At 48.0% G+C, this 26,816-nt stretch overlaps 2 protein-coding genes across 2 annotated transcripts; one reads left to right on the forward strand and one right to left on the reverse strand.

Moving 5' to 3' along the window:
* The first annotated feature begins 592 nt into the window (after positions 1–592).
* On the forward strand, positions 593–13,740 carry Recql (RecQ like helicase). Its single transcript, XM_048335215.1, has 15 exons — positions 593–638; positions 2,318–2,364; positions 2,871–3,068; positions 3,510–3,689; positions 4,004–4,110; positions 6,068–6,266; positions 7,118–7,284; positions 7,593–7,674; positions 8,740–8,888; positions 8,968–9,085; positions 9,542–9,680; positions 10,003–10,094; positions 10,615–10,834; positions 12,013–12,139; positions 13,416–13,740. Exons 2-15 carry the CDS (start codon positions 2,349–2,351, stop codon positions 13,563–13,565), a joined length of 1,944 nt encoding a protein of 647 aa, XP_048191172.1. The 5' UTR covers positions 593–638; positions 2,318–2,348; the 3' UTR covers positions 13,566–13,740.
* Positions 13,741–14,333: 593 nt separating this feature from the next.
* Positions 14,334–25,534, reverse strand: Pyroxd1 (pyridine nucleotide-disulphide oxidoreductase domain 1). Its single transcript, XM_048335178.1, has 12 exons — positions 25,378–25,534; positions 23,459–23,539; positions 21,358–21,477; positions 20,985–21,113; positions 20,324–20,397; positions 19,369–19,529; positions 18,036–18,136; positions 17,694–17,814; positions 16,792–16,904; positions 16,185–16,307; positions 15,745–15,882; positions 14,334–15,146 (listed from the first exon to the last, which is right to left on the reverse strand). The coding sequence occupies exons 1-12, from the start codon at positions 25,483–25,485 to the stop codon at positions 14,898–14,900; spliced, it is 1,518 nt and encodes a 505-aa protein (XP_048191135.1). The 5' UTR covers positions 25,486–25,534; the 3' UTR covers positions 14,334–14,897.
* Positions 25,535–26,816: the final 1,282 nt, after the last annotated feature.

Genomic DNA, 26,816 nt, shown 5'->3' on the forward strand with positions numbered 1-26,816 from the left:
AGGGGTCTGATGTGTGATCACTGCATTTGGGGCCTAAGTAAGCGGTTCAGGGGTCTGATGTGTGGTCACTGCATTCAGGACCTAAGTAGGGGTTCGGGGGTCTGATGTGTGATCACTGCATTCGGGGCCTAGGAAGAGGTTCAGGGGTCTGGTGTGTGGTCACTGCATTCGGGGCCTAGGAAGGGGTTCAGGGGTCTGATGTGTGATCACTGTATTCGGGGCCTAAGTAAAGGGTTCAGGGGTCTGATGTGTGGTCACTGCATCCGGGACCTAGGTAGGGGTTCGGAGGTCTGATGTGTGATCACTGCATTCGGGGCCTAAGTAGGGTTTCAGGGGTCCGATGTGTGGTCCCTGCATTCGGGGCCTAGTTAGGGGTTCAGGGGTTGGTGTGGGGTCACAAGGCAGATGTCAGGGCAGGGAGCACTTGCCCATGTTCTCAGTGGCTTCTTGTCCCCCTTTCCCCCAGGACTGCTGTCACTCAGGATTATTATTATTATTATTATTATTTGCTGGTGTCGATTTCTGACAGAACAGCTGTCTCTGCAGCCTCAAGGTTCCTGAATGCGTCTTCTGTGGAGAAAGCTTCCGATCGATAAATTGGGTACTTTGAGGAAGAGCCACATAATCAAAAGTGTCAGGTAAACAAATCGGGGAGGGGGCAGGGTCCTGGTGCCCAGTCCTGTAATCCTGGCTATTCAGGAGGCTGAGATCTGATGGTCAGGGTTCGAAGCCAGCTAGGGAAGGAAAAGCCATGAGACTCTTATCTCCAGTAAACTATCCAAAAAGCCAGAAGTGGAGCTGTGGCTCAAGTGGTAGAGTGCTAACCTTGAGTAAAGAGTCAAGTGAGAGAGCTCAGGCCTGAGTTCAAGCCCCAGGACCGGCGCGCACACACACACACACACACACACACACACACACACACACACAAACACACTCAAATAACAAGCCCAAAACAAACAAAAATACTTATTAAAGCCAGTGCTCGACAACTGATGAAATGCCTTACTCAGTTCTTGTCTCTCACTTCTATTGGTTCATTAGAGTTTATCTCACTTGTTATTTATAAGCCAGACAATGGCTTCCCAGGTTTTTAAGTAAAGAAAATAGCTGACAGAGCAGGCCGTCCACTTTTCATGGGGTCACAGTATTCTAATGGAATTTTTAATATTTGCTCTTTCTTTGTAGCTGGATGATCTTAAGCATTGTTGCTCTAAATTTTTTCTTTTTTTTTTTTGCCACTCCTGGGGCTTGAACTCAGGGCCTGAGCACTGTCCTTGAGTTTCCTTTGCTCAAGGCTAGCACTCTGCCACTTGAGCCACAGCGCCACTTCCAGCTTTTTCTGTGTATGTGGTACTGAGGAGTCGAACCCAGGGCTTCATGCATGGGAGGCAAGCGCTCTACCACTAAGCCACATTCCTAGTGCTCTTGTTCTTGTTAAATAGGTGTTTATGTGACTTCACACACTTTTCCAAAATCTAGAGGATTTCTCAAAAACACTATTGTGGTTTTGAAAGAGCATTGCAATTTATCATTTCCTTTCTAAGTTTTTGAGTCTCTGTGTATGTGTGCGCACACACGTGTGTGTGTGTGTGTGTGTGTGTGTGTGTGTGTGTGTTGGGGTTTGAACTCAGGACCACCCCACTCTTTTTATTTTATTTTTTTCACTCCAGGCTCTATCACTTGAGCATTGCCTCCTCTTCTGTAGTTTGGTTGTTCACTGGAGATAAGAGTCTCTCAGATTTATCTGTCTGGGCTGGCTTTGAACTTGGTACCACAGCTTAGCTTCCTAAGTAGTGCAGATTACAGGTGTGAGTCACTGGCGTCTGGTTTAGTTTTTAAAATTTGTAGTTTCATTAAATTGTGTGTGTGTGTACATGTATGTGCTTAGATGCGATGGGTTATCAATGACTGAGTATTATCAGAAGTGTTCATTTTGTTTTGTCTGTCCTAGGGCTTGAACTTGGGGCCTGAGTGTTGTCCCTGAGCTCTTTCGCTCAAGGCTAGTGCTCTTCCACTTGAGCCACAGCTGCACTTCTGGTTTTCTGGTGGTTCCCTGGAGATAAGAGTCTCACAGACTTTCCTGCGCAGGCTGGCTTTGAACTGTGATCCTCAGATCTCAGCCTCTTGAGTAGCTGGGTTGACAGGCATGAGCCACCAGCACCCAGTTTTTGTTTATTTTTGTTTTTGTTTATTTTTCCTGTGGTTATGGGGATGCTAGTCCCTGTTGTCATCAGATCTATTCCTAACTGAAATAATATTGTTTGGTGGTTGTTGTTTTTTAAATTATCACCTTTTTCTTTTTCTTTCCATTTCTTAGAAAGAAATTTGATCTCCAACGCCATTGTAGAATGGCGTCCCTTTCAGGTTAGTGGACATAATTTCTCTTTGTAGTTTGTTCTGTTCCTCTTTCAAATTGAATGCTTTGATTTAAAAAAGAAAAGGTTTGGGGTTAAAAATTCTGATTCTAGAAATGACAGGCTTTTGCTGCTTTTTCACGGTGGTAAAATATACACAACACTTAGCATTTAACTAGGTTAGGTGCCGGTGGCTCACGCCTGTCATCCCAGCTGCTCAGGAGGCTGAGAGCTGAGGATCATGGTTCAAAGCCAGCCTGGGCTGGAAAGTCCAGGAGACTCTAATCTCCAGTGAACCACCAGAAAACCGGAAGTGGAGCTGTGGCTCAAGTGGTCGAGCGCCAGTCTTGAGCACAAACATTTAGGAACAACCTAGCCCCTGAGGTCAAGCCATAAGACACACACACACACACACACACACACACACAGACACACGCACACATGGTGATCACCCAATGTTCTATCATCTAAAGAACATGGCACTGATTAAGTCCCTGCTTCTCTCCTGTCCCTCAGCTCTGACCGAAGAACTGGACTCTGTGACCAGCGAGCTCCATGCAATCGACCTGCAAATCCAAGAACTGACGGAGAGGCAGCAAGAACTTCTGCAGAAAAAATCCGTCCTAACCAAGAAGATAAAACAGTGTTTCCAGGATTCCGAGGCAAGAGCAAGTAGCGAATGCGAATCCGCCCCCGCTGAGTGGAATAAAGAAGGTTTGGTCTCTTTATCTTTCTTTTTTTTTTTTTTTTTTTTTTTTTTTTTGCTAGTCCTGGGGCTTGAACTCAGGGCCTGGGTGCTGTCCCTGAGCCTCTTTGTGCTCAAGGCTGGCGCTCTACCACTTGAGCCACAGCCACTTTCTGGGAGTTTATCGGAGAAAAGAGTCTCACGGACTTTCCTGCCTGGGCTGGCTTTGAACCGTGATCCTCCGATCTCAACCTCCTGAGCAGCTGGGATGACAGGTGTGAACCACCAGGGCTCAGCTTCTAATGCCATTTCAACTCATTTGATGTTGCTCTGATAGCTGAGTACGTGACAATCATTTCAGCATCCTGATTATAAACGATTACAGGTCTTACTCGGATTGGGCTCGTGTATATTGGAAAATCAGTTGCTCCTTGCTTATCATCCTCATCTTTCTGATTTTTGCTTTCTAGATTTTCCTTGGTCGAGTAAAGTTCAAGATGTCCTGAAAAACGTGTTTAAACTGCAAAAATTCCGACCCCTTCAGCTTGAAACAATTAATGTCACAATGGCTGGGAAGGAAATATTTCTTCTTATGCCTACCGGAGGAGGAAAGAGTTTATGTTACCAGTTACCTGCGTTGTGTTCAGAGGGTATGTACCAAGATCTTCCATTGAAGTGATTTCTCTAAATATATAAATATACATGGTCCCTGTGCCGGGACTTGAACTCAGGACCTAAGCACTGTCCCTGAGATTTTGTGCTCAAGGCTAGTGCTGTACCACTTGAGCCATAGCTCCACTTCTGGCTTTTTCCTGGTTCATTATAGATAAAAGTCTCACGGGCTTTCTGGCCCAGGTTGGCTTTGAACTGTCATCCTCAGATCTCAGCATCCTGAGGAGCTGGGATGACAGGCGCGAGCCACTGGTGCCCGGCTTTAAATTCGATTTTGATTTTTCTCTTTTAGGTTTTACACTTGTAATTTGCCCATTGATCTCACTGATGGAGGACCAGTTAATGGTTTTAAAACAATTGGGAGTGTCAGCCGCCATGTTAAATGCTTCTAGTCCTAAGGTAGATGTCTGTGGATTATTCTTTTCTTACTTTAAGCTCTTCACTGCTGTAGGAGACACAGCTATGGTTGAGTTGCCTTTAAAATTCGAAACTGCTCTCTCTGTGCATTATGCCAGATGAGCTTAGAATGGCTTTACTGGTTCTGTTGTTGTTGTTTGGTGCCAGTCTTGGGTCTTGAACCCCGGGGTTTGGGTGCCGTCCCTGAGTGTTTTTGCTCAAAGCTGGCGCTCTACCACTCGAGCCACAGTGCCACTGTTTTGCTCTCTCTGGAAATTATGCTTCTAAGGTGGGCAGTCATGATCACTGCTGACTTAGTAAAGTTAATGGAGGAGAAGCTGGCAGGTGGGGCCCATGTCTCCTCAGGGAACTTGAACTAGCTGGGAACATGACAGGATGAGGTGTCAGGAGTTTCATGAGGGTATGACGGCAGGTTCACGGTTACAAAAGAGGAGGCAATCAGGTGTTCAGATCTAACTCAGGGAACAAGTTCAGCGACCTCCCAGCCCCGCGAGCAGGAAAAGCCAGGTGTGGAAAGCTCCAAGAAAACTGGCCTGGTTTGCTTAGCAAGTGATTGTTTGAACAGGGAGACAGAAAACGAAATCAGAAAAGCAGGGTGCCGTGGCTGATGCCTGTCATCCCAGCTACTCAGGAGGCTGAGATCTGAGGATCCCAGTTCAAAGCCAGTCTGGGCAGGAAAGTCTGTGAGACTCTTATCACCAGTGAATCGCCAGAAAACTTGGAAGTAGCACTGTGGCTCAAGTGGTAGAAATGTTAGCTTTGAGCACAAAAGCTTAGAGATAGTGCCCAGGCCCTGAGTTCAAGCCCCAGGACTACTACTACAAAAAAAGCCCCACATATACACACACACACAAAAAGATCAAAGGACCCGTGGATCTATCAACCCCAAGTATAATACAAGGTGTATTATCTACACCATAACCTTTTTGACAGTATTGGGGTTTAAGTCGACCTGGAGCTCAATTTGCTGCTTGCAAGGCTGGCGCTTTACCACTTGAGACATGACACCAGTCCAGCATTTTGCTGGTTAATTGCAGATGAGGGTCTTGTGAGACTTTTCTGCCCAGGCTGGCTTCTAACTACCAATTTTCTAGGTCTCAGCTAGAATTCCAGGCCCCACCTTCCTGCCTCTCTTTTTTTCTTCCACTCCCTCTTTGTTCCAGTCTTAGGACTTGAACTCAGGACCTAGGCATTATCCTTTAGCTTTGTTGCTCAAGGCTGGTGCATGAGCCAGAGCGGCATTTCTGCTTTTCTAGTGGTTCACTGGAGCTAAGAGTCTCATAGGACTTTACTGCCCTGGCTGGCTTTGAACCTCGATCCTCAAATCTCAGCCTCCTAAGTAGCTAGGATGACAGGTGTGAGCCACTAGTGGGTGCAAATTTTTTTTTTTTGTACCAGTCTTGGGGCTTGAACTCAGAGCTTGGGTGCTCAGCCACTGGCTTCTAGCTTCTTGTGGTTAGTTTTGAAGTGGGGTCTCAGTTCCTGCCCTGGCCAACCTGAAACTCGATTCCCCTGTTTGTCCGTCCTGCTGTAGCTGGGTACATGACTCTTGAGAACTTTTTTTTTTTTTGTCCTGGGTAGATCTTGCATCTCTCTGTGTTTGGTAGCTTCCTGATTGTAGCATCTTGAGTAGCTGGGATTACAGATGTCAGCCATGGAGCCCGGCAATATATATGTTTTTTTTTTAACTGGACAATCTTTTCACATTCTTTTTTTTTGCGGGGGGGAGCCAAGTGAGATAATTTTGCTTTCAGTAATTTGGCTGTAAGTCGATACTTACTACAGCTTACTACAGGGGCGTGGGTTTTTGCCTTGATGAACCCCACATCTGTTTCTAGGTGAGCCTCGGGCTGTTGCTCTCTGGTTTTCACTGAATAACTTAACTGCTCTCTACCAGCCTGCGTTTTCCTCTCGTGGTGTTTGCTTGCCTCTTCACCAGGAACACGTCAAATGGGTTCACGCTGAGATGGTCAATAAAAACTCCAAGTTAAAGCTGATTTACGTGACGCCGGAGAAAATCGCCAAGAGCAAGATGTTCATGTCCAGACTGGAGAAGGCCTATGAGGCCAAGAGATTCACACGCATTGCCGTAGACGAGGTTCACTGCTGTAGCCAGTGGGGGCACGACTTCAGACCTGGTAGGTCCTGGGGGCCTTGAACCTGTGGTGTTGGCAAGCCTGAGGGTACTTGGTGACAGATCGGGAGGATTGTCGGAGGCAGCCGAGGCAGAAATACCTTGGAGACTTTCTGATCTCCAATGAACCAGCAAAATACTCAACTGGAGGCATGGCTCAAGTGGCAGAGCACCAGAGGAGGGCAGGAAAGCTGAATGAATTCGAGGCCCTGAGTTCAAACCCTACACCTTGGCAATCACTCTTTGTTTGCCTTCCTTATGGGTCTGCTGGGTGTCCTCCCCAAATGCCTTTCATTTTTTTCTTCTGGTGGCACCAGGGATTGAACTCAAGGCCTTGAGCGTGTTACGGAGTGTTCTACTTGACTCATGCCATTGGTTGCTTAGCTTTTAGGATATTTCTTGGAGATAGGGTCTCGTGCTTTTGCCCAAGCTGGCCTTGGATTGTAATCTCCTAACTTCCACTTCCCAAGAAACTGGGATTTATAGGCATGCACTACAGGGCCTGCCTACCAAGAACAGGTGCGTGTGTGTGCACGTGTGTGTGTGTGTGTGTGTGTGTGAAAGAGAGAGAGATCACTTCTGCGATCCTTCAATCTCAGCCTCCTGTAACTGGGATTCTAGGTGTGAGCACCACAGCTTGGCACGATTTGAGGTCCTGCTTGATCTCCCAACAGTTTTTGTTGGAAGCAAAGTACCATGAAGCCCTGTCTGTTCTAGAAGAGTCGGCAGCGCTTGCAAGTTGACCCTCGAAGCCACTGCTGGTGTGATTGGAGTCCTAGATGAGCCACAGGGTTCTGGGCGTCACCTAATCCACGGGGAATGGCCGACCGGGGCTGCCTTGTTTGCCTGTTTCAGATTACAAGGCCCTGGGCATCCTGAAACGCCAGTTCCCCAACACCTCGCTGATGGGTCTGACCGCCACCGCCACGCAGCACGTGTTGAAGGACGCGCAGAAAATCCTGTGTGTCCAAAACTGCTTGACTTTCACCGCCTCGTTTAATCGTCCAAATCTTTATTATGAGGTATGGGACTTCCAAGTCAGCTTATTATTTGATGCTGATGGTGATGATGATTCTTTGTCAGTCATGGGATTTGAACTCAGGGCCTGAGCGCTGTCCCTGAGCTCTTTCACTCAAGGCTGGTGCTCTACTACTTGAGCCACAGCTCCACTTCCGGCTTTCTGGTGGTTCACTGGAGATAAAGAGTCTCATGGGCTTTCCTGCCCAGGCTGGCTTTGAACCTCAATCCTCCGAGCTCAGCCTTTGGAGTAGCTGGGGTGACAGGTGTGACCCTCTGTTTGACTAAGACCCTAAGATGTGTTCTTTTACAGGTTCGTCAGAAACCCTCAAACACAGAGGATTTCATTGAGGACATTGTAAAGCTCATTAATGGCAGATACAAAGGACAATCAGGTAACGTTAAAAAAAAAATGAAGCCAGTCTTGGGGACTGAGAAAGAACCTTCTAGAAAGAATAACACTCTGAGCATTATATTGATGGAATTGACAATGCCTGAAAGTAGAAACTTGTGGCAGGTCTAAACGTTTCGTTGTGGTAACATCAATTTACTTGGGGAGCTTAAAAACGCGAGGTGACATTTCTTCAAGTCAGAACTAGGAGTTAAGGAATTGCCTCACGCTTTCGCTTGATTTATTTTAAATTTCTTCCTCTCCTCTTTCCTCCCCTCTGGCCCTTCCTTCTTTGCTTCTTTCCTTGCCTTATTTTTTTGTTTGCTTGTCCTGGGGTTTGAACTCAGGGCCTGGGCTTTGACCCTGAGCTTTTTGGTCAAGGCTGGTATCCTACCATTTAAGCTGAAGAGTCTCTTGCATTTGTCTATCCAGGTTGGCTTCAAACTGTGAGATCCTTAGATCTCCACCTTCTAAGTAGCTGGGATTACAGGCATGAACCACATGACCCACGCCACTATTAATCTCCAATAAACCACCAAAAAAAAGGCTAAAAGTGGAGCTGTGGTTCAAGTGGTAGAGCGCCAGCCTCGAGCAAAAAATTAAAAGCTCAGAGAACAGTACCAAGCTCTGAGTTCAAGGCCTCTCAGAACTGACACAAAAAATAAAAGATGAGAAAAGTAAAACTGTATTACCCCTGTCAAGCTATGCATAGGGTCTTTTTTTTTTTTTTTTGGCCAGTCCTGGGCTTGGACTCAGGGCCTGAGCACTGTCCCTGGCTTCTTCCCGCTCAAGGCTAGCACTCTGCCACCTGAGCCACAGCGCCCCTTTTGGCCGTTTTCCATATATGTGGTGCTGGGGAATCGAACCGAGAGCTTCATGTGTAGGAGGCAAGCGCTCTTGCCACTAGGCCATATTCCCAGCCCCTGCATAGGGTCTTAGAATTTTTCAGAATGCTCTTTTTTTCCTCCTCCTGGGCCTTGTATTCATGGTGTCATGTCGCAGAGTATGTAAATCATCTTCCTGGGACATTGTGCATCGGCGAGCTCACGCCGGTCCTATCTCCCTGTAGGAATCGTGTACTGTTTCTCTCAGAAGGACTCTGAACAACTCACCATTAGTTTGCACAAGTTGGGAATCCGCGCAGGTACATACCATGCCAACATGGAGGCAGAGGAAAAGACCAAGGTCCACACGAGATGGGCGGCCAACCAACTCCAGGTGAACCGGTCTCCCCCTAAAGTGTGTAAAGGCATTTGCACGCGACCTCAGGGACAACTAACACATGCACACCTTGCAGGTGGTCGTGGCCACAGTGGCATTCGGTATGGGGATTGATAAGCCGGATGTGAGGTTTGTGATTCATCACTCAATGAGCAAATCCATGGAGAATTATTACCAGGAGAGTGGACGAGCAGGTATGGAGAACTCTAATCGACAGTTCTTATGTGGTTGTTGGTGGTGGTCCTGAGACTCGAACTCAGGGTCTGGGCGCTGTCCCTGAGCTCATTGGCTCAAGGCTGGCGCTCTACCACTTGAGCCACAGCTCCACTTGTGGCTTTTTGCTGGCTCATTGGAGCTAAGAGTCTCATGGACTTTCCTGCCCTGGGTTGGCTTTGAACCGCGATCCTCAGCTCTCAGCGTCCTGAGTAGCTGGGATGACAGTAGCAGGAGCCTCCAACACCTGGGCTCGGACAGTTTTCTTTTTCAGTTGAATCAAGCTGATCGTTGCTAATTTCCTAATCATTATTTTTGTTGTTGGTTGTGGGGCTTGAACTCAGGCCCTGGGCGCTGTCCCTGAGCTCTTCTGCTCAAGGCCCCCCATGACCGTTTACTGAGGTAATTAGGCAGTGTCAAGCTTTATTCTACCACAGGTCGAGATGACCGCAGAGCTGACTGCATCCTGTACTTCGGGTTTGGGGACATATTCCGAATAAGTTCCATGGTGGTCATGGAGAACGTGGGGCAGCAGAAGTTGTATGAGATGGTGGCCTACTGCCTCAACATAAGCACGTAAGCCGCACGTCTTCACTTGCTGTGCTTTCTTTTTTTTTGGTACCACTGCTGAGATTTGAACTCAGGACCTTGTACTTTCACTGGGCTTAGCTTTGCTCCGGGCTGGCGCTCTACCGCTTGAGCCACAGCTCCATTTCCAGCTTTCTGGTGGTTCATTGGAGAGTAACAATCACATGGCTGTTTCTGCCCTGGCTGGCTTTGAACCGCGATCCTCAGATCTCAGCCTCCTGAGGAGCTGGGACGACAGGCGGGAGCCACCAGCTGCATACTTGGAGAGGATGGATCCGCTCAGACTGGGTGTCTTGTCACGTGATCACAGGTGTCGCCGCGTGTGCATCGCTCAGCATTTTGATGAGGTGTGGAACTCGGATGCGTGTGACAAGATGTGTGACAACTGCTGTAAAGACATCGGTCAGTGTTGTGCCTTGTGAACAGCTGGGACTTCACGGGGAGAGGCAGGAGACCCACAAATATTATCCATGCTATATAAGTCGGCATTGCATACAGATAGATGTACTATATGGATATTTTATAACGACTACATATAGTGTATGTGTTCGTGTATATTACAATATGTAAACAATAGGTGCTCCAAGCTGGTACGAATCAATTATGTACTGTACGCTGGGCGCTGGTGGCTCACGCCTTTACTCCTAGCTACTCAGGAGGCTGCGATCTCAAATTGGTGGTTCAAAGCCAGTGAGGAAAGAAAAGTCCCTGAGACTCTTGTCTCCAGGGAACCACCAAAAAGCAGCAAACGGAGGTATGGCTCAAGTGGTAGAGCGCCAGTCTTGAGCGAAAAAGCCAAGGAAGAACGTGAGGCCCTGGGTTCAAGGCGTGGTACTAGCACACACACACAGACACCCAAGCTGCTGGTGAGTTCATGCTAGTGTATCCACACCCTGGCCTTGTCCCGTGCCCTCCCCCGCAGCCCTAGAAGAGAGGAACGTGGCGGAGCACGGCAGAGAGCTGGTAAGAATCCTGAGGCAGGCGGAGGAGCTGGGTGAGAAGCTCACCCCCCTGAAGCTGCTGGACTCATGGGTGGGAAAAGGCCCCGCGAAGCTGAGAGTGCCCGGCGTCGTGGCGCCCACGCTCCCGCGGGAAGAGCTGGAGAAGATCATCGCACACCTGCTTCTGCAACACTACCTCAGGTAAGGCCTGCACGCAGCGCTTCCCCTGTGGCGCCTGTGCGCATGCGCTGGGAGCCGGGGATCACGGTTCGAGACCAGCCTGGGCAGGAAAGTCCATGACACTCTGATCTCCAATGAACCACCAGAAAGCTGGAAGTGGAGCTGTGGCTCAAGTGGTAGAGCGCCAGCATGGAGCCAGAAAGCTCAGGGACAGCGCCCAGGCCCTGAGTTCAAGCCCCAGAACTGACACACACACACACACACACACACGACTGTCTCCTGTTGTATAATTAATTGAGACTCTAGCCTCCTACTTATTTCATGTCAGTCTTTAAATACAATAGAAAATGAGTTAAGAAATAGAAGCTTTAGTGAATCACCATACATCAAAAAAAAGGACAAAACTTTACTCTGATTTGTCTATAAAACACCCCCCCTCAAATAAAATCAGTGTATAAAATCTTTTCATAGTAAATCCTACCAATAAAACATTCTTAGCACAAATTCCTACATTTTGTTAATGTAGAATTCGGATGCTTCTGTTGCTATGTATTATGATGTGTCATGATCAAACATACTCAAAAATGAAAACTTACCTGAACAAGGATGAAATCAATGCTTTAAAGTGGACATGGTGGTTCAGACCTAGATTCTCAGCCTGTCAGGAGGCAGAGCTGGGAAGGATTATTGTTTGAGGCCAGACTGGGGGAATTAAGAAACTCTATCTCAACTAATAAGGCAGGGAGGGGTATTGCCCAGCTATAATCCCGGCTACACTGGAGGCACAGGTAGGAGTGTTACAATTTTGAGATCTGCACCAAGTAAAATAGCACAACACTCTCTGAAAAACAGCTAAAGCAGAAAGGGGTTGGGGGCGTGATTCAAATGGTTGAGCACCTGTCTAGCAAGTGTGAAATCTGAGTTCGACCTCCAGTACTGCCAGTCATCATCATCATAATCCAAAGGGGCGCTCTACCACTTGAGCCACAGCTCCACTTCTGGTTTCCTGGTGGTTCCTTGGAGATGAGTCTCACCGACTTTCCTGCCCGGGCTGGCTTTGAACCTCGATCCTCAGATCTCAGCCTCCTGAGAAGCTGGGATGAGAGGCGGGAGCCACCAGTCCTGGTGGGCCTGAGTGTTTATTCTCTTCCATGGGCGGGTTGTCTGGCTGGCTTTCTGACTGTTTTCTGCTTGTGAAGGGAGGACTACAGCTTCACCGCATACGCCACCATCGCGTATTTGAAAGTGGGCCCGAAAGCGAATCTTCTGAGCAGCAAGGCCCACGTCATCGCCATGCCAGTGAAGGCCTCAGCCGGCTGCCTCAGGGTAACGGACCACCTAACACTCCTTTCCGTGCGTGTAACACAGCGCCTGTGCCTCTGGGCTTCTGGCCGCCATTCAGATAACCCAAGACAGAGGCCGGGTGATTTTATTTTTATGTGGGTTCTTAGTTTGAAATTAAGGATTTGGACTAGCTTGATGGAGACCTAGAGTCGCCTACCTCGTAGGATTCCTTTTATCTATCTCTATCATCTATCTCATCTATGGTCCATCCATCCATCCATCGTGGGGCTTGAACTCAGGGCCTAGGCTCTTTTGCTCAAGGCTGGCACTCTACCGCTTTGAGCCACAGCACCACTTCTGGTGTTGGAGTGTGTTCATTGAAGATAAGTCTCACGGGGACTTATCTGCCTGGGCTGGCTTCAAACCGTGATCCTCAGATCTCGTCCTCCAGAGTAGCTAGGACGACAGGCGTGAGCCACCGGTGCCCAGCATGGATTCCTTTGACAGTGCCTGCTCTTATGAGAGGAACACAAAGGCGCAAGGCCTCGGCGCCTCTGATCATATCCAATAATATTGATCCAAATGAACTCCAGGAAATGGAAACAAGAGGTTTATTTGTTGCTGTTTTTGTTTTCTTTTTGTCTTGTATGTAAGTTTATGTCTTTGGGAGGGTGAGGGGGGCACAGACATGGGGGGACAGAGGGTGAACGAAGGCAGCCCTGGTCCTCACTGGACACAATGTGGAAAATGAACTCGACAACTCGTGGGTGGGGACGGGAGGGGAAAACTGGGAGAGAGCGAGGGAAGGGGAGACATGGTCCAAAAAGAAATGCACTGACTTAAGGAACTGTCACCCCTCTGTCCATCACCATTACAGTAACAAAAAATTGAAATAAAAAAGAAAGCTTTGTCCAGCTGCAAACACCAGCATGTAACACCGTGCAGATGATAATTTGAAACTGCTTTGTTCTGCATGGGTGCTGGACATTGTGGATTTGGGGGTTCCTGGCAGCCTCATTCTTGCGTAGAAATCCAGTGCCCCCTCCCCCAACAAACACCCGACTTCAGGAGTATTACGAGATCATTCCTCTCAGGAGAAACCCCAAGAGCTGGATTTGTAAGCGGATACTTGACTTGTCTTGGCATTTTCTTTTTTTTTAATTAAATTTTGTTGACAAGGTGTTGTGCAAAAGGGGTACAGTTACATAATAAGGCAGTGAGTACATTTCTTGTGATATCTTACACCCTCGTTTTTCTTTCCCTTCCCTAGATCAGGTAGGCATATACACAATACCCAGTGTTTGGTATTTTCTTATAGGCGGAGTCATCAAAAACTTGTCTGTCAGAACGCGCTGGTGAAATGGGGGAAAAGACTTCAGGAAGCTTCCAGAAGTCGCCAGCACACAAGCTTCAGCAGTCTGCTTCTAAGAGCACGGGGGCCAAGAAAAGGAAACTGGATGACGGCTGAGGTGCCCAAGTTGGACATTCCCGTGGGAAGGAGGGTGTGGGTGTGGGCGGGCCCCCCCCCACCCCGGCTGGGGTCATCCCCATAGTGCTCTTCCACAGAACGTCTCTGCAGGTTTGAGGACTCAACCTGCTGCGAGCTGGACATCTTGAGTTATTTATTTAATTTTACAGAATGAGAAAAAGGGAATAATAAATCCTAGCTCTGTGATACTGAGAACGGCTTCCCAGGTCTGTGGAAGGTCCTTCACGCCAGCCTTCACGCCTCCGGATCTCGTACTGGACTCTTATTTGGGATGTAACTTGTAATTACCTTTCTTCTTGTGTGTAGCTGCTGCTGGGTCTCGAACCCAGAGCCTCACATGCTCCTTCCATGTTTTCACTTTGCCCATGGCTGGTGAGCCATGTCCCCAGTTCTAGCCTTACATTTGGTGGTTCATCAGAGGCAAGTAAGCGCCTCGAGGATTTGCCTGTCTCCCTATGGTTCCAAACCATGCTTCTTGGATCTCAGCGTCCTGAGTAGTTGGGATTCCAGGCATGCGCCCTGGCCCCTGGCTGTAAGTATCTTTCATTTTTTGGTGCCTGTGGTGGAACTTGAACTCAGAGCTTAGGTCCTGTCCCTTAGCTTTTCTGCTCACGGCCAGTGCTCTACCACTTGAGCCACAGCGCCACTTCGGACTTTTGGCTGGTTCATGGGAAAGAAGAGTCTCACAACTTTTCTGCCCCAGCCTAGCTTTGAACTGTGATCCTTAGATCTCAGCTTCCTGAGTAGCTGGGCTTACAGGCGTGAGTCCTTGACGGCCAGCTGTCTTCTGACAGCAACATGATGCCGACGTAGACTCATCACTACAAGTGAGTCGCATATGAAACTGAATAATGTAGATACGGTCAGGTGATCAAACACAGCTATAATTCAAAGACAAATAAGGCATCATTATGAATAATATTAACAAGGTACTCCAGTAAAAGTCAAAGCTTTCAAAAAGCTTGGTTCTGCTGCTTCACAGTCCGAGTGGATCTGTGCTGAGTGCTTTTTGGTGAAGTGAAATTCACTTGAACTAAATCTGAAGTGAAATTTGAGGTGCAAACAAAAATGGGTGATGGAAGCTTTCTTTACGTTAGTGGTCAGTTTTTTAGAATTAGAACAAGCTATTGTCCAATAAATTATTTAAGCTGATTTTATCTTGAGTTGCCTTTTAATATTATGCAGCTAAGTCATCAGTTTTGCATTGATGGCTTCAAGATGGCTGTCATGACAGCAGAACCTGCCTCGCTCTGGTGGGCGATTTTCTTCCTCGTTTGTGACTTGCTGTGGTTCTTCAAGACACTCCCCAGGCTAGTCAAAATAATCTTCGATGTCAATGTTGGGATCGAGGAGATCTTCTCCGTAGGGCGACAGATCCATTTGGTTTAAAATCAGATTTTCAAATGTTTCCTCTAAGTCCGTTTCCCCAATGAGCACGGCGCCCACCAGCCGCCCGTTCTGCAGGACGGCTTTCACATACTCCAGGCCCTGCGTGCATCGGAGCAGTAATTCATGGTCTGTGCCCAGGCCTTGAGCATTGTATTTTCCCAAGAGTACCACCTGAGGGGGGGGTGGGGGGGGAGAAGAGAGAATCATGGTGTGCTATTGCTGTGTGGTCACATGACCAGTCATCAGAATTCAACATGGCGCCGCTCAGTGGGAAGAAAGCGTTTGGACAGTGAGTGTCCATTCTAAACAGACAGCTTGCCTCACGATGTACATGAACATTAAAGTAGCAGTGAACATTTTAACGACGGCTCTTTTTAACATGAAAAGTACTTGGTGCACATGAGATCTAAATGAGCAGTACAGAAATGCGGAGAATGGGAATTACATCCTTGGCTGGGTTTCAAGATTTAATAAGGAACTTAGATCTTTCACTCAGGGGCCAATGATTTCACTTCCCTGAGTCCTGTGTGTTTTTCCTATGAGCGAAAATGATGAAGGAAAAGAAATCCTGCCTTGAAGTATCATGAAGAGGGATTGGATCAAATTGGAGCAAAGTATCTGCTTCCTTCCTGACCTACTGCTTTCCCTCAAAGCCCCAGGGACCAAATCTGGAGAGAGACACGATTCCCCCCCTCTGATTCACTGTTGGGGTAATAATTAGAAATAGGAATTACATGCAGCAGAGCCGCTGATTGGTTAACGACTTTACCTTATAGTTGAAAAACTTGGTTACGTGTGCAAAGAGCTCGAAGCTGAAATCCATGTCAATGGGGTCTCCCAGAATGCCCGCAGCGATGCACTTGGCTGCGTACCAGCCCATCTGCCTTGCCTGGGTCCACAGCCTCATCTGAGGAAACACACAACAGTATTATTGTTGTCGTTATCATCATCATCATCTTTATTATTTTATTATTATTGAGACAGTCCTGGGGTTTGAACTCAGGGCCCGGGCGCTGTTCCTGAGCTGCTTTATGCTCAAGGCTGGCGCTCCACCACTTGAGTCACAGCGTCGTGGTTCACTGGAGATGAGTCTCATGGGCTCTCCTGACCCGACCAGTTTCCAGAACATGTCAGACACCGATCCAGGCAGAGCTTTCTGCTTCCAGCTGAAAGCTGGCCCTGGCCCTGTCGAGTCTGCGTGGGGCTCACCTGCTGCCAAACTGGGCTGGGCGGCCACGATGCCGTGCAGATGTCACCCGCGGCGTAGACGTCGGGAAGGGATGTGCGCATGCGCTCGTCCACTCTCAGGCCGCCATCTTCTCCTAGGGCAAACTGCACCAAGTTCTCCCTGAGCTTAGGTTGAGCACAGTGCCAGTGGCTCACAACCGTCATCCCAGCTAGCCAGGAGGCTGAGACCTGGACGATCAAGGTTCGGGGCCAGGCTGAAAGCAAAATGCCAGACTGGAAGTGTGGCTCAGGAGAGAGAGCACGAGGTCCTGAGCTCAATGTCCAGTGTGGGCACAGACATTGGAAACAGCCATGTGGCCTCACGAGCAATCACAAGGACATTCTAGTCATTTATCCCTTCATAAATTTATATCGGTCCTGGGGCTTGAACTCAGGGCCTGGCCTGGGCGCTGTCCCTGGCTTCCTTTTGCTCAAGGCTGGCGCTCTGTCACTTGAGCCACAGTGCCACTTTCTGGCCTTTTCTGTATCTGTGGCTCTGAGGAATCGAACCTGGGGCTTCCTCCATGCCAGGTGAACACTCTACTGCTGATCCACCTTCCCAGCCTGTGGGCCCGAGCAACCACCTCACCTTGTTCCCCCGGAGGAAGGGCTCGGTGTTGGGAAGGACGCCGGTGGCGCTGATGATGAAGTCGCAGCCGTAGATCTTCCCATTGGTCAGCTCCACGTACACGGGCCACGCATCTGTTCAGGGGAAAGGGAAACCCCACCCATATAATGTGGAGACCGAAGAGGAGCTCAGGGACAGAGGAAGGCAGAAGACTTCAGAATTCCGCTTCATGATGTACAAGAGCCGGGCATGGTGGCTCCCACCTGTCATCCCAGCTACTCAGGAGGCTGAGACCTGAGGATTGCGGTTCAAAGCCAGCCTGGACAGAAAAGTCCATGAGACTCTGATCTCCAATGAACCACCAGAAAACCGCAAGTAGAGCTGTGACTCCAAGTGGTAGAGCGCCAGCCTTGAGCAGAAGAGCTCAGGGACAGCGCCTGGGCCCCGAGTTCAAGCCTGATGATCAACCAAATAAATAATATAGAAGATACTTGGGGTAGAAGTTTAATGTAACCGGCATAACTTGGGGTATTTTGTTTTGGGTATAATGCCATCAATTCGAAACATTCTTCAAATCTGGACACACACATTTTAGCATAGTAAATTTAAACTGCTGATTGCTTCCCACATTGTGTGTGTGTGTGTATGTGTGTATGCCAGTACTAGGGTTTGAACTCGGGGCCTGGGTGTTTGTCCTTTAGCTTTGACCCCTCAAGGCTGGTGTTCTAGAGCCACAGCTCTAATTTCAGGGTTTGTTTTTGTTGTTGTTGTTCACTGGAGATCAGCGTGGCACCGATCTTTCTGCCCAGGCTGTCTTTGAACAGGAATGCCCAGCCGGCAGCCTCTGGCCGGGCTGTGATGACAGGCGTGACTCACTGGCCTGGTCGGGAGCGGCGGTCTGCTGTCCCTCTGCAGCTCCTCACCTGCGTCTGCGCACTTTGCTCCTGGGAAAGGCAAGGGCTTTTTGCCCGTGGCTCGCAACTCTTCCTGCAGGGAGATCTGCTGCACCTCGCACAGCGTCTCGATGTGCACGTCCCGGGAGCCCTGGAAGGCCCAAGTAAACGAGCTAAATACTGCTTACCGCAGGGCTTCTGGAAAGAACTCGGCGAGGAACTGCAGGGGGAGACAGCACCGGAACCCACCCACCCGTGGCTGGATTGCCCTGGCACCCCGGTTGAAGTGACCAGCCATTCCTCGGGTATCTTGGGCATGCTTCAGGAGGTCGACGCTGTATTTAGATGTGCGTGCTGGTGAGGGAAACTCACCTCTCTTGTTCCTTTAAGGGCCAGACCTTCGTGCCAGTCGGGTCCCAGGGCGCTGCCTGTATTATCGGCGATGGCTTTCTTGTGTGCTTTCTTTCCAGTCCCTGAAGAAATGAACTCAAGTGACATAAGCTTAACTGGAGGATTAGGGCTACATTATGATCGTGTGCACACATGCCCAGCAAGGCTCTTAATGATTCTCTTCGTGTGTGTGCATGTGCTGTTACTGGAGCTTGAACACAGGGTCTGGGTGCTGCCTGTAGATCTTTTGCTCAAGGCCGGCGCTCTACCATTTGACCCCTAGCTCTACTTCCTGCTTTTTATTAGCTAAAACTGGAGGTAAAAGTCTTGCAGACTTTCCTGCCTGGGCTGGCTTTGAACTGTGATCCTTTGGTCTCAGTCTCCTGAGTAGATAGATGGGGGACAGGTTGAGTCACTGGCATCTGGTATTATTTTGATGAAAAAAGTTTAAAAAAAAATCTTGAAGTAGTTGTGCAAAGGGGTTGCAACATACCAGTTCTTGAGCCCAAGGAATCTTGATCAGTGTCGCCTGTTTCAATATTTCTGACACGGCCACGTAAGGCACCATCTTTCAGCTAAGTGTTTCATATAAACACACACTACATATGTTGGTTCTCAATCACACAGGCTCATTTGATGGGTAAGAAAATCAGCGAAATGGGGCTGGGAATATGGCCTAGTGGCAAGAATGCTTGCCTCCTACACATGAAGCTCTGGGTTCGATTCCCCAGCACCACATATATGGAAAACGGCCAGAAGGGGCGCTGTGGCTCAGGTGGCAGAGTGCTAGCCTTGAGCGGGAAGAAGCCAGGGATGGTGCTCAGGCCCTGAGTCCAAGGCCCAGGACTGGCCAAACAAAACAAAACAAAAAATCAGCGAATTGTCAAATTGTGTCAATTTACGTGTATATGTGTGTGTGTGTGCCTTGCACTCTTGCCTGGATTTTTTTTTTTTTTTTTTTGCTCAAGGTTGGCAATCTTCCACTTTAGCCACACTTCCACTCCTTATGTTTGTCCATTTTTTAGCACCAAAAGTTAAAGCCCATTTGGAATTTTGGCAGGCATAAAAGCGATTACCTTTCTTTAAATGGGAGGTTTGGACTCACAGTCTTTCTTGCACAACTAAAGCATCGGTAGGTAACAGTATGGACAGGCTGGCTTATTGACGTTATTTCAACTTGCCCTACTTGAACTGCATGAGTGTACGAGGTGAAAAAGTTCCAGGTTCATGGTCTCATCTCCTACTGAGATTTCTTTTTCTGTGCACGGTTGAAAGACAAGAGCTTCTTGTAGGAATGTGTGGGGACCCTCTTTACCTTCAGTTGTGTATCTGGTTCGTTTCTGCACAAGCTTCGCCTCTGGCTTCCCAGAACGGAGCTTGGAAGTCAAGAATTCGGCTGCTCCGCTGTCGAAGAACGTATTGCCAATGGCTTTGTCTTTAATGACCCAAATGATCTCGCAGCCTTCCACTTCGTACCTGGCAGGAATGTTCCAGGTCATTTCCTTCCTTGTTTGTTTCCTTGCTCTTTCATGCTAGGAGTAGGGCTTGAGCTCAGGGCCTGGGTGCTCTAGGTTAGCTTTTCCCATAAGCCAGGGGGCTCAATCACTTGAGCCATACCTCCCCTTTCAGCTTTTTGCTGGTTCATTGGAGAGAGAGTTTCCTGGCCTTTCTGACCAGGCTGGCTTTGAACCGTGATCCTCAGATCTCAGCCTCCTGAGTAGCTGGGATGACAGGCATGAGCCACTGGTCCCTGGCTGGTGACACTTTTTTTTTTTAACATACTGACATCACATGATGTAATAGGGCAGTAACAGCCATAGTTACGAACTAAAATCTTCACTGAGTTCTTTAGTACCTTACATTCCCTTTGTTTTTTTTCCTTTCAGAAATTCCCAAGCCATCAAGACAAAGATTTAGTTTACAGAAAGACCAAGGCAATTAAAGGGGAAAAAAAATAGTCCTATTTCTAGAAGGTACCCTCCATTCCTGCTGAGCGCACCACACACCCTGGGCATGTATCTGGTGTGTCAGGTTTGCACACCAAGTATTGCACACACACAAATTGGGATGCCACCTACTTTGGGTAGAATGATGGCGTCATTGGGGAAAACCTTAACCAAGGGACTATATAGGGCCAGCCTAGCTACACTAGGAATGTTTAAAACTCGGAACCACAATAAGAATACTGCATAGTAAGGTAGTCACAGCTCAATGGTACAATGAAAATGCCGCTTTCATATTAACGGCACAGTAGTATTTATAGTACTTACACTAACTCCAGCGCAATACCACCGTTCCCCACAACCACGATTCTCTTGGCGTTAGTGAGCCGCTTCTGAAATTGCTGCATGAGAAAACAAGGACACGGTTTTTGAAGTAGTACACATCATTTTAAGCAAGAAGCTGAAGTGGTAATAGTCCCAAACTGTTGGGTGTTAGATGGGAATAATAAGGGAACAACAAAATCAATCTCATCCCCACTCTGTCTGATACAAACCCCCTTTTATTTTTATGACTTATTAGTTTTTACTGTAGTGGTGACGTACAGAGGGGTTATAGTTAGGGAAGTCAGTAATGAGTACAGTTCTTTTTGCGCTGTGTTACCTCTTCCCTGGTTTTCTCTCAGTTTTCCCCCCTTCCTTCCCCATCTCCAAGTTGTAGGAGAAACTCTTTCACCCCAACTCGGTCATGAGAACCAGTCTTATTTTGTTTTTTGCCAGTCCTGGGGCTTGAACTCAGAGCCCAAGGCTAGAACTCTACCACTTGAGCCTCAGCTTCACTTCCGGATTTTTCTGCATATGTGGTGCTGAGGAATCGAACCCAGGGCTTCATGTATGCAAAGGTGAGCACTCTACCACTAGGCCACATTCCCAGCCCCGATGAGAACCAGTCTTCGGGGTGCCTTCCTTAGTCCCGGCCTCCCGAGGTTACCTGCGCGCTGTCCGTGTCCCGGATTCCTAACACGTAGGGGTTTCCCTCGCAGATCAGCTTTGGCTTGGCTCCTGCACACAGGCAGAGTTTCTTGTACGCGTGCCGCCCGCCATCTTCTGTGAGGACACACTGGGGCACACACAGCAACCAAGGAGGAGCCAAGTGTTACTCAAGGGCACAACGTGGTTGCCCACTGAAAACATCACAGGACAAAAGCAACAAGCCCTGCGTCCCGGGGTCAAGCTGAGGGGGCCTGAGACAGTGCTCTAACCCACTGTGAACGCATCTGCGAGTGGGACCCACGCCCGTTCTCTCTCCTCAGGAGTACAGAGTAGTGAGGGGAATGAATGAATGAGGAGAACAAATGACTCACGCGTTCCTCGCTCTTCAGCTCCTTCACTGCTGACTCCACGATCGTGATGTTGGGAAAGCGCTTTTCCAGCGTGGCACTGGGCTGTTCTTCCACGTCAAACTCTTCCAGTATTTTCGAAACCTGGGCCGTAAGATCAGAGAGTTATATATATATATATATATATATATATATATATATATATATATATATATATATATATAAAAATTCCTACAAGAATCTTCACGAAATAACTTTTCATTTGTTCTTCTACTAGTTCATGGGCAGGGCACGAGGATGTCAGCCAACGGTGTGGCTGTGGTCAGGAACGAAAGGCTCCACCAGGTAGTTCAGTCATGGAAAAAAAGTGAGATGAGGTCACTGGAGACATGTAACCAAAGAGACCCAGTCCCCTGCTCAGGCCAATGGGCCGTTCACCTCGGACTGACGTGTGTGTGTGTGTGTGTGTGTGTGTGTGTGTGTGTGTGTGTGTGTGTACACGTACTTTGAACCACAGCTCCACTTCTGGCTTCCTGGTGGTTCATTGGAGATAACAGCTGGGATGACAGGCATGAGCCACCAGCAGGCTGCTGGCTTCTTTCCAAGCATCCTCCTGGACTGTCCTTCCCGCCAGTGACCATTCGACCTCGCACCATTTCTTCTCCTTCCTTGGCATCTTAACCATCCATGGTTCCCGAACTCGCCAGCAGAGGGCGTGCGATCCGCCCTGCACCTGCCTCCCAGGGCATGGGAACCCCACAGAGGCCCTTGCAGCTCTCCAGGCTTTTTTTCCCACGCCCCTTCTGCCTTGTCCTCAGTTGCATTTGCTCCTGGGAATTACACATGGGAAACCCCAGCTGGGAATCCGGGGGCCACTAGTTCTTCCTTCACTTGAGAGTCATGGGGACTGATCCCATACGTGGTAAATGGGTAGAGGTGAATGAAGATACCACATTTCCCCAGAGATAGTCAGTGCCAAGAACGGCACCTGTATATTTCTTTTTTAAATTGACTTTAGCATTACTATAGGAGCAATGTACAGAGGGGTTTGCATTACAGTGAGGGGTCTCACTGTATGTGAAGGTCTAGAACTCTGGGTAATTTGGCATATCCCAGGGCATTTTAGATCTCATTTCCACACACAGATCAGAAAGAACATTTGCTGTGTGTGCCTCTGAGCTTGGCTGACCTCACTTACTGTGATTTCTTCTACTTCCATCCATTTCCCTGCAAATGACATGCTCTATACAATACACAAATGCACACACATGTCTATATGTAAGTATATAATTACATACAAATTATATAGAGGGGCTGGGAAGGTGGCTTAGTAGTAGAGTGCTTGGCTAGCATGCATGAAGCCCTGGGTTCGATTCCTCAGCACCACATACACAGAAAAAGCCAGAAGTGGCGCTGTGGCTCAAGTGGTAGGGTGCTAGCCTGAGCAAAAAGAAGCCAGGGACATTGCTCAGGCCCTGAGTTCAAGACCCAGGACTGGCAAACAAGAGAAAAAGAATACATTGCAGTCCAGAAAGATGGTGGAATGCAACATATGTGTGTACATATAATGTATAATATATATGTATTATATAATATATGTAACATGTGCATATGAAATGTTTAACATAATTTGTATATTTATTTAACACAAATATACACATATGCATATAATATACACAATATATAAATACTTTATGCAAATATAACATACATGTGTAGCATACTATACAATACATAACACATAATACATGCTATGTATATATAACATATGTTTATATATTTTTTTATTTTTTTGCCAGTCCTGGGGCTTGAACTCAGGGCCTGAGCATTGTCCCTGGCTTCTTTTTGCTCAAGGCTAGCACTCTGCCACTTGAGCCATAGTACCACTTCTGGCATTTTCTATATATGTGGTGTTGAGGAATCAAACCCAGGGCTTCATGCCTGCAAAGCAAGAACTCTGCCACTAAGCCATATTCCCAGCCCATATATTTTTATAATTCTATGTAATTATGACTTGTTGGCTAGAAAATAGTACATTTATCCTAAACAATCCACAAGTTAATAGTTGTGGAATAGTCTATTAAAATTCAAATGAATACTCAGGGAGTGACACAAAGGTTCTTACCTGCTTGAAATTTGTAACTGCTTTAATGACAGGAGAAGCTGTGATCAGGAGAATCTCTTCTGATGGAAAATTAACAGCCAGCTTAAAAGAGAGAGAGAGAGAGAGAAGGTGTGAAAAATAGCAGGTTTTGCTGTAAGAATAATATAGGGGGAACCATCACATTTTAATAATGTTATTAATAATGAAAACTGGAAATTCACTTTTCCTCACTTAACATTCTTCTGGTCTTGTTTCTATTACAGGGCATCAGTGAGTGATGTTCAACTCTGTGTGTGTGTGTACGTGCACATGTGTGCACACGTACGCACAAGCACGTGCCTGCCCTGGGGCTTGAACTCAGGTCCTGGGCGCTGGCCCTGAGCTTTTGTGCTCAAGGCTGGTGCTCTACCACTTGAGCCACAGCGCCACTTCCAGTTTCCTGGTGATTCATGGGCGATAAGAGTCTCATGGACTTTCCTTCTAGGGCTGGCTTTGAACATGATTCTCAAACCTCAGCCTCTTGAGTGCTAGGATTATAAGTGGGAACCACAAGTACCTGTCTCAGTAACGCTAAACTCTTATGTTGATAAAAACAAATGAGCATTATGTCTATATTAAACCTTTAACAAAGGCCTTCTGAACAAGGAAAGTCATAGTAAAAGGCATTATTTAAATTATTCTATGCACCACGGGTGATGATGGTAAGCTGCCTTTAGAAGCTCTAGTGAGTTTTGTTTTGGTTTTTTTTTTGCCAGTCCTGGGGCTTGGACTCAGGGCCTGAGCGCTGTCCCTGGCTTCTTTTTGCTCAAGGCTAGCACTCTGCCACTTGAGCCACAGCGCCGCTTCTGGCCATTTTCTGTATATGTGGTGCTGGGGAACTGAACCCAGGGCTTCATGTATATGAGACAAACACTCTTGCCACTAGGCCATATCCCCAGCCCCTAGTGAATTTTTATGTATTCTTTGACACTGAGATAAAAGGATACTTTGGGAAAAGATATCACATCTTTAATTCATTCCCTATCAACTCAGCAGGCATTTTTAAACAGTTCACATACTGGTAAAAACGACTTATTTACATCTTCTGTTATACTGAGTCCAGCATGGGGCAGAAACATGCTGTTGACATTTGATTCCATGCCAGGCCACCGGGTGCAACCTTGGCATTCTACATGTCTCCTTCGAGAACAAACAAAAATGCAGCAGGGCGCTGGTGGCTCCCGCCTGTCGTCCCAGCTTCTCGGGAGGCTGAGATCTGAGGATGGTGGTTCAAAGCCAGCCTGGGCAGGCAAGCTCGTGAGACTCTCATCTCCGATGACCCACCGAAAAGCCAGAAGTGGAGCTGTGGCTCAAGTGGTGGAGCGCCAGCCTTGAGCACAAAAGCAGAGAGGGGCGGCGCCCAGGCCCTGAGTTCAAGCTCCAGGGCGGGCGGCACACACAAACACACAGCCACTACTAGATGAAATAAATCCCTCACACACGGGAAGTTCAAAGCTTGGGACCTGCATACTACATGGATTCTTGGTGCATCAGTGATAACGTGACAAGGACTTGGTGCTCATCTGAGAATTAAGTTCAGCCAAGGAGGCAAGTGATCAAGTGGGCTGGGATTTGGTCCTTTAAAAAAAAAAAAAGGATGTTTAGCATCACAGCTTGAACCCTGCCTGCTTTAGTTTTTCAAGAAAAGGGAGATGGAACCTTCCAGACCCCAACAGGCCAAGGCAAACGCTGACCCAGACAGAGCCCAGCCTAGCCTAAGCCAAAGCCTGAGCCAAGCCAGGGCTGAGGCTCAGGGAAGGGGCGTGGCCAGCACCGGAAGTGCTCCCGGGGGCGGGGTACTGAGACTTCCGGCGCCAAGACCGCCGAGCTTCCGGGGGAGGGGGGCTTGGGAGTGGGCGAGGGAAGCCGTGCAGAGTCGCCCGCCCTCCAGCCCGCCACACCTGCTCCGCACACGTGACGCCCGCGATGCCGCCGCCCACCACCACCAGCTTCCCTGCCACCGCCGTCGCCGTCGTCGCCGCCGCCGCGGGCGGCCGCGTCGCGTCCATGTTGTTGGGTTTTCCCGGCGGGGGTAACGAATGCGGGGCGGAAGCGGCGGCTGCCGCGCGTCACTTCCGGTCCCGCCCCTCTTTTAAAGCGGGCTGGACGGGTGCCTGCAGGGGTCCCACTTAGTCGAATCGCGATTCCGTCCTGGATGGGAAGCCATGCGCTTTCCTGCTGGGGCTGGCTTTGATCTCTGGTCCTCACACCTCAGCCTCCTCGGTAGCTGGGGTGACAGACAGGAGCCACCAGCCCCTGCCATGCTTTATAAAGACAAGATCTGCGCTCTTCAAGAAAAAGAAAAAAAAAAACCAGAAAAAAAAAGATTAAATTGGTTTTATTTGCTTTTCAGGCCAGACCTTTTCTTGGCACATGATGTCAGCCTCCTCCTGCTCTTATGCAGGAAGAAATAGAAGCTTCTGGAAGCCTCTTAGTGGCCACACTGCATCCAAAAAACAGAAAATAAAGGAAGATGCCTTGCTTGTGGAATCAACAATTTTCATAGCTGTCAACGTGGTGCCATACTATTGAATCTTTCTTTGATGAAATTAGATTTTTTTTTCCATGTATAATTTTTTTTTCTTGTCTAAAATTTCCAGTACTAGCTGGAGTTGGTTGTTACCTGAAAACAGTCAGAACGTAATCCAGGTATCCAGTTCCTCGCATCCGTGAGGGCTCAAAGCAAAATCCTCAACTTTACCATTCATATGGTGACTGGAAACAGAGAGACATGACATGACTTCTAAATAAATAACTGGTTGCTGGGCACTGCTGGCTTACACTTGTCATCCTAGCTGCTCAGGAAGCTGAGACCTGAAGATAAAAGTTCGAAGCCAACCTGAACAGGAAATGCTGAGACTTAAAAAAAAATATATATATATATATGCAGTAAAACACCAAAAGCTTAGAAGTGGAGCTGTGGCATAAGTGGTAGAACATCAGGCTTGAGCAAAAAGGCTCAGGGACAGTAACCAGGCCTTGGATTCAAGCACCAGTAACAGCAGTAAAAAGGAAGGAAGGGAGGGAGGGAGGAAAGAAGGAATGAAAGAAGGAAGGAAGGAAAGAAAGAGGGAGGGAGGGAGCAAACAAATTACATAATCTGGCACTGATATCTAAGAGGAAACACAGGAAAAGTATATGGTGTAGTGGAATAGTATCAAGAGACAGTAGGCAGAATAGGTTGATCTTTGTTTTACCATGCAAAAGTGCAGCACTAGGCTGGGAATGTGGCTCAGTGGTAGAGCGCTTGCCTAGCATGCAGGAAGCCCTGGGTTCAATTCCTCAGCACCACAGACACAGAAAAAGCCAGAAGTGGCGCTGTGGCTCAAGTGGTAGAGTG

This window comes from Perognathus longimembris, chromosome 27 (assembly GCF_023159225.1).
Source record: "Perognathus longimembris pacificus isolate PPM17 chromosome 27, ASM2315922v1, whole genome shotgun sequence".
Lineage (NCBI taxonomy): Eukaryota > Metazoa > Chordata > Mammalia > Rodentia > Heteromyidae > Perognathus > Perognathus longimembris.